This window comes from Pteropus vampyrus, unplaced genomic scaffold, assembly GCF_000151845.1.
Source record: "Pteropus vampyrus isolate Shadow unplaced genomic scaffold, Pvam_2.0 Scaffold95, whole genome shotgun sequence".
Taxonomy (NCBI): Eukaryota; Metazoa; Chordata; class Mammalia; order Chiroptera; family Pteropodidae; genus Pteropus; species Pteropus vampyrus.
In genome coordinates, this window is record NW_011888876.1 from 183641 (window position 1) to 195991 (window position 12351).

At 55.4% G+C, this 12351-nt stretch overlaps 1 protein-coding gene across 3 annotated transcripts in view; it reads right to left on the bottom strand.

Annotated features, from left to right (window-relative positions):
- Positions 1 to 517: 517 nt before the first annotated feature.
- The window catches only part of GPR107 (G protein-coupled receptor 107), a 45075-nt gene continuing 33241 nt past the window's right edge, over positions 518 to 12351 (bottom strand). Inside the window, exons 14-17 of one of the 3 annotated variants that reach the window (XM_023532971.1) lie at positions 9713 to 9762; positions 8517 to 8600; positions 7666 to 7787; positions 518 to 1520 (exon numbers count right to left, since the gene is read on the bottom strand). In XM_023532971.1, the coding sequence (XP_023388739.1) occupies positions 1424 to 1520; positions 7666 to 7787; positions 8517 to 8600; positions 9713 to 9762 (353 nt within the window). In that variant the 3' untranslated portion in view covers positions 518 to 1423. Of the gene's footprint in view, positions 1521 to 7661; positions 7788 to 8516; positions 8601 to 9712; positions 9766 to 12351 lie in introns of those variants that run through there. The other 2 variants (XM_023532973.1, XM_011364130.2) reach the window with 2 other exon arrangements.

A 12351-nucleotide genomic window follows, 5' to 3' on the forward strand; every position in this document is an offset into this window, starting at 1 on the left:
ACCCTTCCAAGCCAAAGGTAAGAAAACCACCAGTAGAGACTGCCACCGGCCCACGACCAGGAGGCCCCCGGCCACCCCAGCATTGGCGGCGACCGAAGCCACCGGCACCGCAGGCAGCAGGAAGCCTTCCTGACACGGCTGCGCTCCAGGATGCCGTCTCAGGCCCACGTGACCAAACTCGGAGCGGGAATCACCTCGAAGGCCCCATGCCCGCGCTCACACGGACCCCTTGAGCTCAGCTCCACAATTCAGACGACCTAGCTGCGACACTTCGCTGCAGACAGTGCCCACGTTCACCCCCGAGCTCGCACGTTCGGGAGGAATCCACTGCTAGACTCCACCGCCCTCAGCCCTGAGAGTGGAACGCAGTAGAGTCACACTCGCTTTCCTCATCCCCACTCCTGGAACACAGGCACGAAGTCTGTTTCATCTGTTTGTTCAGAAATCCTGTCTGCCTCACGGGAACAGCTGTTAACGATGACGACTTGCCTGCACTAAGTATTTATTTCACACTACCTTTTCTGACCCCGGCCGCTTCTTAAGGAAAATTCCTTCCCATTTTCCCCTATAATCTGATCACATCAAGTATGCGGGAGACACGGGGAGAGAGAGAAATGAGAGAATGTGCTGTTCTGAGGAGTCGGAGAAACGCTACAGGAGAATACTTTCTGAGCTTAAAAATACACTTCTGTCCATCCACGAGGCAACACAAACACCCTTCGATCAAAAGAACCACCCGCACCAGCCAGGCTGTGCCGAGTCCAGGGCCGAGACTGTGACAGTGACGTGACAAAGCCCTCCGGTGACAAAGCCCTTTTAGAGAGAAGACCTCCGGGCTCCCAGAGCTGTTGGTTCCCGGTCACTTTCAGGAACCCGGATGAAGGCCTGGGGCCAGGAATCCTGGGGAGGCGGCACATGCTGAACTAGGTTTTGACGTTGCTTTCTAAAATAACCTAATTTCATTAGTTTTTGTGCCCAAAAGATGCAGTGACACCCTCCCTGTCCCTTCTCTGGAGGTCCCTGTACGGTGACTGGCATCGGACACACACCTCCGCCCTCCTCCCCACTCCACCCGCCGACATTCCTTCCGATGTTGCTACCCACGTGGGGCCACAGTGCAGATGCCGTTAAAAGCTCCCGATTAAAAAAAAGAAATGTCAGTTGAAGCAAAGTCTTCCTTTTATCCTCCTCCTCACTACACTCCCTCCCCACCATTCCCACCTGAGAAAGAATGCCAGCTGCCCATGACCAGCCGCAGATCCAGTTTCCATAAAAGAGTAAAAAATTAAGCTTCCGTGGCACTTTGCTCCCAGCCACGTGCTCCGTGGTGTCACTGTTGGGAGTGCCAACTGCTCCTGCTCACCCTTAGGACTATTAATAAATTAAACGCTGTCTGTGACGGTGCCAGCCTCCAGGCGCTCCCTTATGCGGTGCCTTCCCAGTCGCCCTGGGGCTCCACCGAGCCGTTGGTCACCTTCTTGACTTTCTTCATGTTCTCCATCACCCCCGATGTCGTCACACTGAACAATGAGAGAAACAAGGAGGAACATCTCAGTTGTGAAGTGAAAGGCCATCCTTAGCACAGCGCAGTCGTCAGCAGTGGTGACGGGTGGTGGCTCTGGACTCGGACAGACCCGAGCGTGAATTCTGACTCGCTTCTGGCTAGCTGGGTCACCCTGGCCAAGTCATCTGACTTCCCAGTGCTTCCGTATAATAGAGAATTACTACTTCCCAGAACCGTCATGAGAGAACACGGGGCTCGCCAAAGAGCCCCATCAAAACCTCCCAGCTGTCATTACAACCAACACTAATCTCTCTCTGTCACGGCCTCCACGAATTCTTATGTTGTGCATGTACACTCCAGTTACGATTATGAGACCGGTATCTGTACCATAATCGACACTCTGAAGAGAAAGCTAAGCAGCGGTAGACGTTTACAATAACCAGCCACAATGGAGCACTTCTGAGTCACAGGACAGAACCACAGGTGTAGAACCTTCTGGGCCCCGAAATTCTTTGACCACTAGAGACGGAAGACTGGGTGCTCTCTGCGAATCCAGTCCCGGGTCCCCGCGGGCCAGGCCAGGGGCCTGAGGCTCTGCTGACCCCTGACACAAAAGAAGTGCCATGGAGCCCTTTGCTGACTGCATGACCAGAGCCGGCCTCGGACAGCATTGGGCGCTGAGCGCAGTGGCCACTTCCAGAGCGATCTCGGTGTCCTGTGAGTACTGAGAACACCACCTCCTCCCGCACAGACTGCCAGCCTCATGGACCCTGATGGTCTGCGTCTACGGAGGGACTCGGTGGCCCTGCAGTAGGAGACGCCACGCAGAGAGCCTGGGCTCCCCTGGCAGGTAGGGCACAGAGGGTTTAGGGCCGAGAGCCTGCTCTGCGTGATGCTCTAATGGCAGATATGTGCCATTACTCGCCTGTCCAAACCCACAAACGTACAACGCCAAGAGCGAACCCTAATGTCACTGGGGACTCTGGGTGATGATGACTGTCCATTAGGTCCCTCAACTGTAACGACGGCGCCGCTCCGGAGTGCACGCTGATAATGGGAGGCTGTGCGCGAGGCCGGGGCACATGGGAAACCCGAACCTGCTGTTCAGTGATGCGGCGAACCTGTATCTGCTCTAAAACAGGACACAAACACACCTGGCCTGGCACCGCCCTAAGCCCACGTTTCCCCCGTGGACCGACGGGAATTTCCTGGTCAGCAAAACAGATCTAATCAATCAACTCAACAGACTTTCTCCAAGGACCCTACCTATACCCAGCAACTACCAAATCCTGTCGCTGAGTTCCAAATAAATGGAAATCCAGTGGCTCTATATGTGACGCATCTAGTTTGTCCAGCTGGACCAAGCGGTAAGCAATTTTACATGGGCTAAGAAAGTTTTGTTCCTTCTATTTCCTTCCTTCATTCCGGCCACCACGAGCTGCTGTGACCGAGCTCAACGCCATCCAGACCTCCCCAGAGTTGGGACTTTCCTCAAACGAGTCCCTCGTGGGGACTGAGGAGTCCCTGCGAATGCTGTGGGGGCAGAGGCGGCCGCAGACAGGGGAAGACGCCCCGGCGCAGAACCACACACACGTCTCCGGCCCAGCCTCCTCAGGAAGAGGACGTACTTCTCCCAGGAGAACCCCATGCACGAGGGCTGCTTGCAAAGGGACCTTCTCCAGACTGGGACATGGAAGGTGCGGCTGTGGCACCAGAAGCAGCCATAGGCCTTTCCAGCTGCAGCGCAGCAACCCCTCCGCCTCTCCACACGTGCTGAGATCAAGCAAGAAATGCAATCTGAAGACTTCCAGGACACGCCTGGTCACAGCCTAACTGCTCTGTGGCTACTGCGCCTTGTTAAAGAGGGACAAGGACTTCAACGCACGCTGGCGCTGAGAGCAGAGCACACGCGCCGTGACCCGAGTATGGCTGGGACAGCGGGTCTGGGGAAAACATGTGCCACTTTCTCTTCCCTAAGAAAATATTCCTCTCCAGACGCTGGAGCCATGGAGAAAACCACACTCACTTTCAGGCCTGGTGCGACGGTGGAGAGGACAAGAACGAACTGTGGGCTGGAGCCCAGGGCCTAGGAGGGGACGGGCTTCCAACACGCAGAGCCACCTGGAGTGACAGGGCTGCTAGGAGCAGGTCTGCTGGCAGCTGGGAGCGAGAAGGTCACTCTGCTGGGGAACTGGGGAAGCTCTGAGGCCTGAGTCAGAAGGTGAGAGGCAGCGGCAAAGTGGAGAGGTGGGGGAGCGCAGGGCGTCTGAGAAGAAGGAATTTAACATGCAAAAAGCACGTAGGAAACAAAACACAGTTCCCCAGCACCGTCGGGGGGCGCTAAATAGATGCTGGCAAAGGAAGTGGCAGCAGAGTCAGGGTGGCGGGTGGGGCCGTGGAGGCCCCTGTCTGCCCTGTCGCTGGAGGCTGGACTTGCCTCCTGTACCAGCGTCCTCTGCCCTGGCTCCAGCGGGATGCCTGGGAGTTAAGGGCACGGAGGTCCCTCAGCCTGACATTCAGAATCAAGTCTCCAGGGGAAGGGCCAGGGGATCTACTTCAGAAACACTCTACAAGTGATCCTGGTGGCCAAGGAGAACAGACAGGGAGGGAAGATCAAGGTGAGGACGTCTGCCACAGGGAGGCAGGGCACCGGGATGAAAGGCGAAGAGGATGGGAGACGTCAGGTCTCCAGGAAGTGGTCAGTCACTCCACGTGGGCCAAAGAAGAGGGAGGTGCTTAGGCCGACACCCGCTTTCTGCCAGTGGTGACTGGGTGGATGGTGGTGCGGTCACGGCCCACAGGGAATACAGGGGACAAGGGAGCTTGGGATGGTGGTAGGCAGGGGGGCGGAGGGACCCGAAAGTCAGGAGAGGCAAGTGGGCTGGAGGGAGAGAACGGGGAGTGGTCAGTGAGAAGGCCCAGGCGGCCTTGGGTGTGGGTGAGCACCCTGAATGCAAGTCCCCAAGGCTGGTGGAGGAAGTGACTGCGCCGGTACAAAAGGATGTCACAGGCAGAGCAGGTGATGACGAGGGTGAGTGTGTGACCTGGAGCAGGAGCTGCTCAAGTGAACTGAAGCAGACTGACACCCGGTGGCAGTGACGCTGGGCGGGCACAGCATCCTGTCTCCCCAGCAGACCTTTACACACACCTGGTGCCCATGTGCTGCAGGTGAGCCTGGATTACCCCTGCTGGGTGGCGCTAGTGAGTCTCCTGACAGCTCGGAGGCTGCAGCAGGGAGAGAGCAGGGGACAGGCTAGACTGACGCCCTCCAGCCTCCCAGGCAGGGACAGAAGTGGGGCTCCGGCAACTTCACAGCTTCGCGCACACCTCCCAGCGTGTCCTAGCTTCACTGCAAACACTGAAGGGGGACAACAGCTGGAAAGCCACCACCGGGGCCAGCACTGCCCACAGGCAACAGTTAAAGGCTCGTCACAGAGCGGGGGAGGGTACTCGCAAACTCAGATGAGCAATGAGCAGGGGTGATTTTCAGTCTAAATTTGCACTTGGGGTGCAGGCGCAGCCACCCGGAGCCTCCTCGATTGCAGCAGCCACTCACTTCACAGGCAGGACACTGAGGCCCTGAGAGGCGAGGCCCCCCACGTCTCAGGACGACAGAAAGCGGTCGGCTCATCGAGCACGTGCACGGCACACGGCGCTACTGAGCCTGATCGTTGAAAGTGCACCTATACTTTTTAACTCGTGAAACTTTTTCAGATAAATTCTGTTACCAAAATTGGTAAGCCTCCGTGAGCTTTAGTCCAGAGAGAGATTTCTGAGAGAGAGAGTAGAGGGAAACACAGAAAGCCAGTGCTACCGCTGGCGGCGCCCCCTCCCGCGGGCTCGGAGGGAGAGGCCCTGAGGCCTGGTGCGCAGGGCAGCTGCCCGGACCCATGCAGGCCTGGCTGGGGGAAGGCTGGAAGCTCGCCACCCCCGGGCGAGACTCGCTCCCCAAAAGCCCTGCATCCCCACAACTCAGCTCCAGGTAAAGGAGGTGAGAACAGTAAGAAGAGAAACTACCCAGAACCTCCGTCAATAAGGCCAGTGGTGGCCCGGGTTGGAGGTCACATGTGGCTGTGGTTGACTCCTCGGGGAGAGGGCGGCTCGGCTGTGGGGTGTGGGAGGCATCAGGATGTTACTTTCCACGAAGAGCTGCTCTGTTCGTGGCGAGCAGCAGGCCCAAATCCCTCCTTCAGGAGACACCCCCCAGCGCGGAGGACAGAGAGCTCAGGACCTTCTAGAAACCCCGGGCGAGGGCTCTGCTCGCTTCTGGCTTGGGTTGCACTTCTGGGGATCTCAGGGGTGCCGTCCAGGAAGAGCGTGGCCAAGCAAAAGAGGGAGATGGCAGCCTAGGGCGCGGCGGTGGCCCTGAGAAGCTGCAGTTAGCCTTTCCGCTCGCCCGCAGGTGAACGTGGATGGCAGGCTGGCGGCTGCGGCCTCCATCTCAGGCCTGCTGTGCTGTCATCACATATACGTTCAGAGAACTTTCTCAACAACAGAGTTCTTAGCCAAAGAGAAATCTCCAAACAATTTCCTTGCTGATTTAAGGGCACTTGGCCTCAATCAGCTCCTAAACTTCTTTTCACAGGCTAAACTGGGCTAGCACTCACCGGGAGTGCTTCCCTCCTAAAAAAACCTGCCTTTGGTTTGTCCCTCTCCCTAGCTGTTACTCTTGCAGTCTTTCTGCCACCGAAGAGAAGTCACTGCCTGTTACAGGGTGGCTCCCACGAAACCATCGAAAACCCAGTGTGCTCAGGGTACCCTCCCCCTGTGACAGGCGTGTAATCTGAGGCACCCAAAGCCATTCCGACTTTTCCCAAGTCTTGCCAGAATACAGAATGCGCTGGATCGGTGGTCTAACTACACCTTCCTTTCCTCCCCTGACCTAACTGCAGACGCTCTTGCTAAAATGGCTACCACTATGATCAAATATTGTCAGAAAGAAACAAAAACCAAAACACAGTTTTGCCATGAGACCAAAAGACCTTCACGACGCATCGCACTTTCCGATGCAACGGCTGACGGGAAGGACGTGGGGAACGAGGAAGCCTGCACTGTGGGCGAGAACACCCACCGATACAGCCCTTTGGGAGCACGAGTGAGTAAAGTGGAAGATGCTTTGACCCAGCCCGGGGTCACCCGGAGAAACCCTGCTGTGCGGGGTTGGAAACAGCCAGAGGTCTCCCAGCAGGGGAGGCTAAACGCACCGCATCGGAGGTTACTTCCTGACGCTGCTGCTCACCAGACTCCCGACTCCCGTTCGTGCCTCTTGAGCCAAAGTCACTTACGCAGATTCTGCTACTTCTCGAAAAGGCACATCTGAGGATTCCCCTGCTTTCCCCTCCACGTCTGTACACAGGGAGGAGCTGTCTGGGGCCCATCGGCAGGCTCTGCCTCCCGTCTCCTGTTCTCATAGCGGAGCTGAGCACGGAGAGCTGTCCCACGGGGCCCGGCCTGCCCGCCAGCCTAGCAGAGCCCAGCGGGGGTCACTGGGAAAAATCAAAAGGCCAACTGTGCTGGAGGCAGCGCACTTGAAACTCAGCCTCAGGCTAATTATCAAACAGCAACTGACCTGGCCCATCACAGTTCATCAGTGAACAAGCGAAAACCTTAATCACTATTCGCTTTTCTAGAAAATGATTGCCCTTTCCCAGAAATAGGACCCTAGAGTCACTTACGCTGTGACTCAGAGAGGCCCATTCTAATGCTCAAATATAGGTCAAGTCCCTGTGCTAGCCGTGAAAAGCCACTTAGTTATCTGATGATAAAGGACGCTGGACGATAACTCGCAGACTTAAGGCTGACTCCGACGATCACATTTTCAGACACAGGCTCCCGATGGCTGGGGCCCAGCAGGAAGTGGGGATGCCCACGCTCCGCGGTTAGGAACCGGCCCAGTACGTCCCCGAGTTCTTGACACCGAGTGACGGGCAGGAGGCTCCTGTGACGCTTACGAGGATGGCCAACGCTAACTTCCCTGGACCGACGGCGCCCTGCTTGGCAGGTCCCGTACTCGGAACTGAGTAAGAGGGCCTGGACCCGAGTGTCCATTTCCTTCTGCTAAAAACAGAGGTCCCACCTGGAGCGGCTGCTCCAATGCACCCCGTGCTGCTCTTCATTGGCAAAGGGGCAAAAAAGGGGAGGACGGGGAGGGCATTTCTTACACAGATTCCATTTCCAGGTCGTCCTCTTCCTGAGAGAGCTGCAGGTAGGGGTTATCTGAAGCGGGGCGGAACTTATACCCCGTGAGAACAAAGAACACCAGCGTGGCCATTTCATCCAGGAGCTACGAATGTAAAACCACCCCAAAATAAAGGCATTAGCAAAGCAGTGGAACTGAACACGCGGACACCCCCGCCCCCTGGCAGTGAACCCTCCACGGCCACTCGCTCATATGCTGGAGTCCACTGCCAGGCAGCGCTTTCCTTAGAAGATGCGCTGAGGCCTCGGCTGGGAGCATCCAGCCCAGGGATGACGTTTCGGACTCTTCGCTGCAGCTGGCGTCTCCGCTGCTACCTTTAAGGGTCACTGCGAACCCGCATTTCCTACAGCGCCTAGCGCGCCGAGTGAGGGCTCCAAGGTGAAAGTCTCTAAACCACTCGGTGGCCTACCCTGGTAGTGAGTGACACTAGTGCTAGCACGTTGCCAAGAGACTTTATCATTGAAATAATAATAATGGGCACAGAAGGGAGGTTTGGATTCTAAGCTGTCCTGAGCCCCAAAACCGATGGAGAAGACCCCGTCTCGTCTAGGTTTCCATTATACAGAATAAATCTTATTCTCCCGCCCTGAGGCTTTTTTCTTCAAAGACTTTCCAAATAAAACACTAAAATCAATAATGCAATTACTCCCAGATTTCTCACGTCATCCAGCAGCTTTCCCAGACAGATAATCTTCACTGCCGACCCGAAGGGACTGGCCACCACCACACAAATGTCTAACGACCCTAAGTGACAGCCCCACACCGCACCCTCACACAGCCGTTCCCTGGCGCTGTCCCCTGCGAGCAGCCTACCTGGTAGAGCCACTTCCACTGGAACGGAACAGCGAATTTGAGGAGAAATGCGATGATCCTGGTGAAGTATATGTAACATACGATCTATGTAGAGAAGAAAGAAACATAAAAACATGGAAATCGAAATTCTGGCACCTCTTTCTTCCAACAACCTGCTTTCAAATTAACTACAAAACAAAACAGAACTAACCTGAAGGAAATTATCTGACATTTTATAGCGCTAATAATAAACTGGGCCGAGATGACTACTCTGCTAGTCACACAAAAGGATTGCTTCTTGCTCTCTAGGTGACTAAGATACTGATAACAGCTACACCCACGGGGGTGCAAAACATTTTGGTATGGTTGCTCTTAACCCTTGAGTAACCTGTCCTTTGCCCTACCCACATAGATAACCTACTGATTTCAGTTCCCAAAGGGTAGCACTTCTCATTCCCAGGCTGAGAAGAATGTTTTCCAGCAGCAACAGCAAAATAAAGCAACGCAGGGAAAACATCGACTTTCAGTCTCTTTGACAGGTGCTGTGATGCTCGCTCAGAGGAGGGACCAACAATACTAAACGCTCCAGCAAGGGAGACTGTGCCGAGTATGCGACAGGCTGGCCGCTCGAGCATGGACTGCTACTGGGACCGGGGTGGCCAGAGTTGCAGGAAAAGAACCGTCGAAGGTGACAGTCAGTGCCAAAACCACAGAGAAACCTCCTTTTCGAGTCAGGAAGCGAACTCTAGAAGACCCATACCTTATATTTCCCAAGAAATTTTATTCCTAATAATTTATAGCAAATCCTGCCTTTGGTGCTCAGGCTTATATAAAATTTTCATGTCCATCGAAGTGTGACTCCGTTTTTGTAAGTGAATAAAGGAAAACAAGTCAGAGGAGCAGCTGTGTGTGGCACATGCCCAGGGGAGAATCTACAGAAATAACGGTGACCACCGAGACGAGAAGGGGGACGCGCAGGGTCGCCGCGGGCTCTGCCGTGCTTCCATCGTCCCTGAAGTTTAAAACAGCAACCAGGTATTGCTTTTCAGAGTAGTGAAAGCCAAATTTAAAACTAAACTTTAAAAAGCAGCAGCTCAGACACTTCGTCCAAAGACACAGCCCGGTTTTGCAGGGGAGCCCGAAATAAGTCCACTTCTTCCGCTCCTCGAACTGACCTTATTCACAGATTCAGGGTTGTTTTTTTTTTTTTTACTCACCAAGACGTAATAATGTCTGAAAAGTTTCAGCTTTGCTAAATTAATAGCAGCTAAGGAGAAGAAAGAACAAAATGAAAGATTCATTAACTTTTCTCATTTTTGAAATGCGTCGCATTCGGGCACCCTGTCAGTCAAGGGGCCCAGTCTAACGCCTGGGGACCGCCTGGGTATTGCCCGGTACTGCCCGGTACTGAGTGTAGACTACACAGTACTGCCCGGGGACCGCCCAGTACCATGTGGGGACTGCCCGGTACAGCCCGGTACCGCCTGGGGCACATCTATATTTCCAGAAATGCAACTGCTGGGCAGGTTCTCTCCCAGTCACAGGGAGAAGCGGGAGCTCCGGGGGCGGCAGGCTGGGGCTCCCAGCTCCAGAGCTCCACGCTGGCCATGCTGGGCATATACTGACACCACAGAAATGAGCAGACACTACAGATCAAGACTCCCCCACACCCCAACGGCCATGATTAAACATTTCAGCTCTGCCACATGGCTGACAGCGCTGAATCCCCAACTAGGACATCTCAGGTGGGTCCCTCGGCCCCATCTGGGGAGCCTCTCACTAGTTGGGGATGTGCAGTCAATTAGCACAGGTGCATCTTGCACATTTAAATTTCACTTACATTTTATAGTGCCTTGTAACAAGCCCTTGAAATATAATCTCCCTGGCTTTGTCCCTCCTTCAGGATGGCTCAAGGTCAGGGAGCCAGGATAGCTAATTTCCTGCCGCCGCCTATAGCCATGAAATATTGATGACCACAGAGGGTGGCCTAGCTCCCTCCCCGATCAGCAATCCTTTCATTCATCATAAACCTTCCTGCAGGAGGCAAATTAATTTTGCTTAATAGCATTCAATTACTGGTTGCATTTAAGAATGGGACTGTGTGGCGGAGCTTCAAATTTCCTCTTCCTCCCTCCTCTGCCTCATGATTAGTGGGGGGCAATCGAGCTTAGGATTCCAAAAGAAATTCCTGGAATCCTAAATGAATCTTCAAGGTGATTATCAACTAACAGCATCATTAAGACTCTCCTCTGAGAAACCAATGCATCGATGAGGAAGGACCAGAAAATCATTGAGGAATTCTCACACCCAGACTGAAAGGCTGTCACACCCACATCCAGACTGCAATGGACCTGGGCAGGCATGCGACATGTGAAGCAGCTTAACCGAAGTAGGCAAATAGGCAAAGGCTTTCTTATCTAGCGACCTCTCCGGTGGTCTTGCAATTTTAAAAATTAAATCTCTGGTTCTCAGGCACTTCTCACTCACTCTGACTCTGGGCCAGGCCCTGGGATGCAGCAGTGACCACGGCAACCGTGGCCTTTGCCCCAGGGGTGGCTGCCTCCCTCAGGGAAGAGTCACTGGACGAGGAGCTATATATGCACCCACTCGATGCGAAGCGCACAGAGGGCACTCGGTTGGTGTGCGGCATGCGGCGTGCGACGTGAACGGGCATTCCTCCTCGCCTGGGGGATGCCAAAGGATCTGCTGAGGACCAGGCACTAAAGCCGAGAGGTGTCGGATAACTAAGCTGCCACGGACTTAAAGCTCTGCACACCTGCAGGAAGCAGTGTTGTGTCCCTGTGTGCGTCTCCGGCTCCCAGCGGCAGCGGTCAGGGGGATGGCTGTTCACCCTGCACCCTGCACCCTGCCCCACAGAGCAGCTAGCCCCCGGGGAGAGCGGCCGGCCCAGACGTGCGACACGCTTCCTGAACACGAACGCCCATCCTCCCCCCGTGAAGAACAGAGACGACAGCACCGACGACTAGACCGCTCCAGCAACAGAAGGGCTTTAAAAGTCTCTTCTGAAATAAACCGACAGACGAAGTCCTGCCCTTGCAGTTCACCGAGAGCCACTGGCCTAGCGGAGAGGTGTCACCTTCTCGTCACGTCCTTACTCCCGGATCTCAAGATGCCAGGACAGGATATGCATGGCGGCCATGGCCAAGGAACAGTCCAAACCCACACCAGGGGGTGAAAGGACCCTCGAGGGGGGTGATGTCTAAGCAGAGGCCCGACTGGGGCCCGGGAGGGAGCGAGAGCAGTGAGGGGGCGGGGAGGGTGCTCGGGAAGCAGCGGGGCAAAGGCTCGCCACGGGGCGGCGTCAGGGAAGAGCAGCCCAGTGGGCAGGGCCCTGGAGCGGCCGGGCTGAGAGGAGGGCCGAACCCAACGCAGGAGGCCCGAACCCAACGCAGGAGGCCCGAACCCAACGCAGGAGGCCAGTCGGCCTCCTTCTGGATGCGAGGGCCCCAGGGAGCCTCCAAAGGGTCTGAAGCAGGGCAGTGCCTTGGCCACCGCTATGCTGTGGAACAATCTCTCCGGAGAAAGGATGGAGTGAAGCAAGGATGAAGGCCCAGCTGAGGTCAAACCCTGACTATGCGGCAGCCTCCTTGGAGGGTGCTGGACGTTCCTCTCTCAGTGGACAGCAGTGGATGGGGCTGATCCCGCCATGGTGGTTGGCTCAGGGAGACGGAAGGACAGGTGGTGAAGCTGAGGATCACAGAAAATTCTTCAGGTGGAGTCTGATGGGTCCCCACCCTGTCATAGGGAAGGGCACCAGGGGTGGGGGTGGGGAGAGCTGACAGAGAAAGCAGAGAGGTTAAGGCGCTGCAGGCCCTAATGGGATAAGACACTGTGG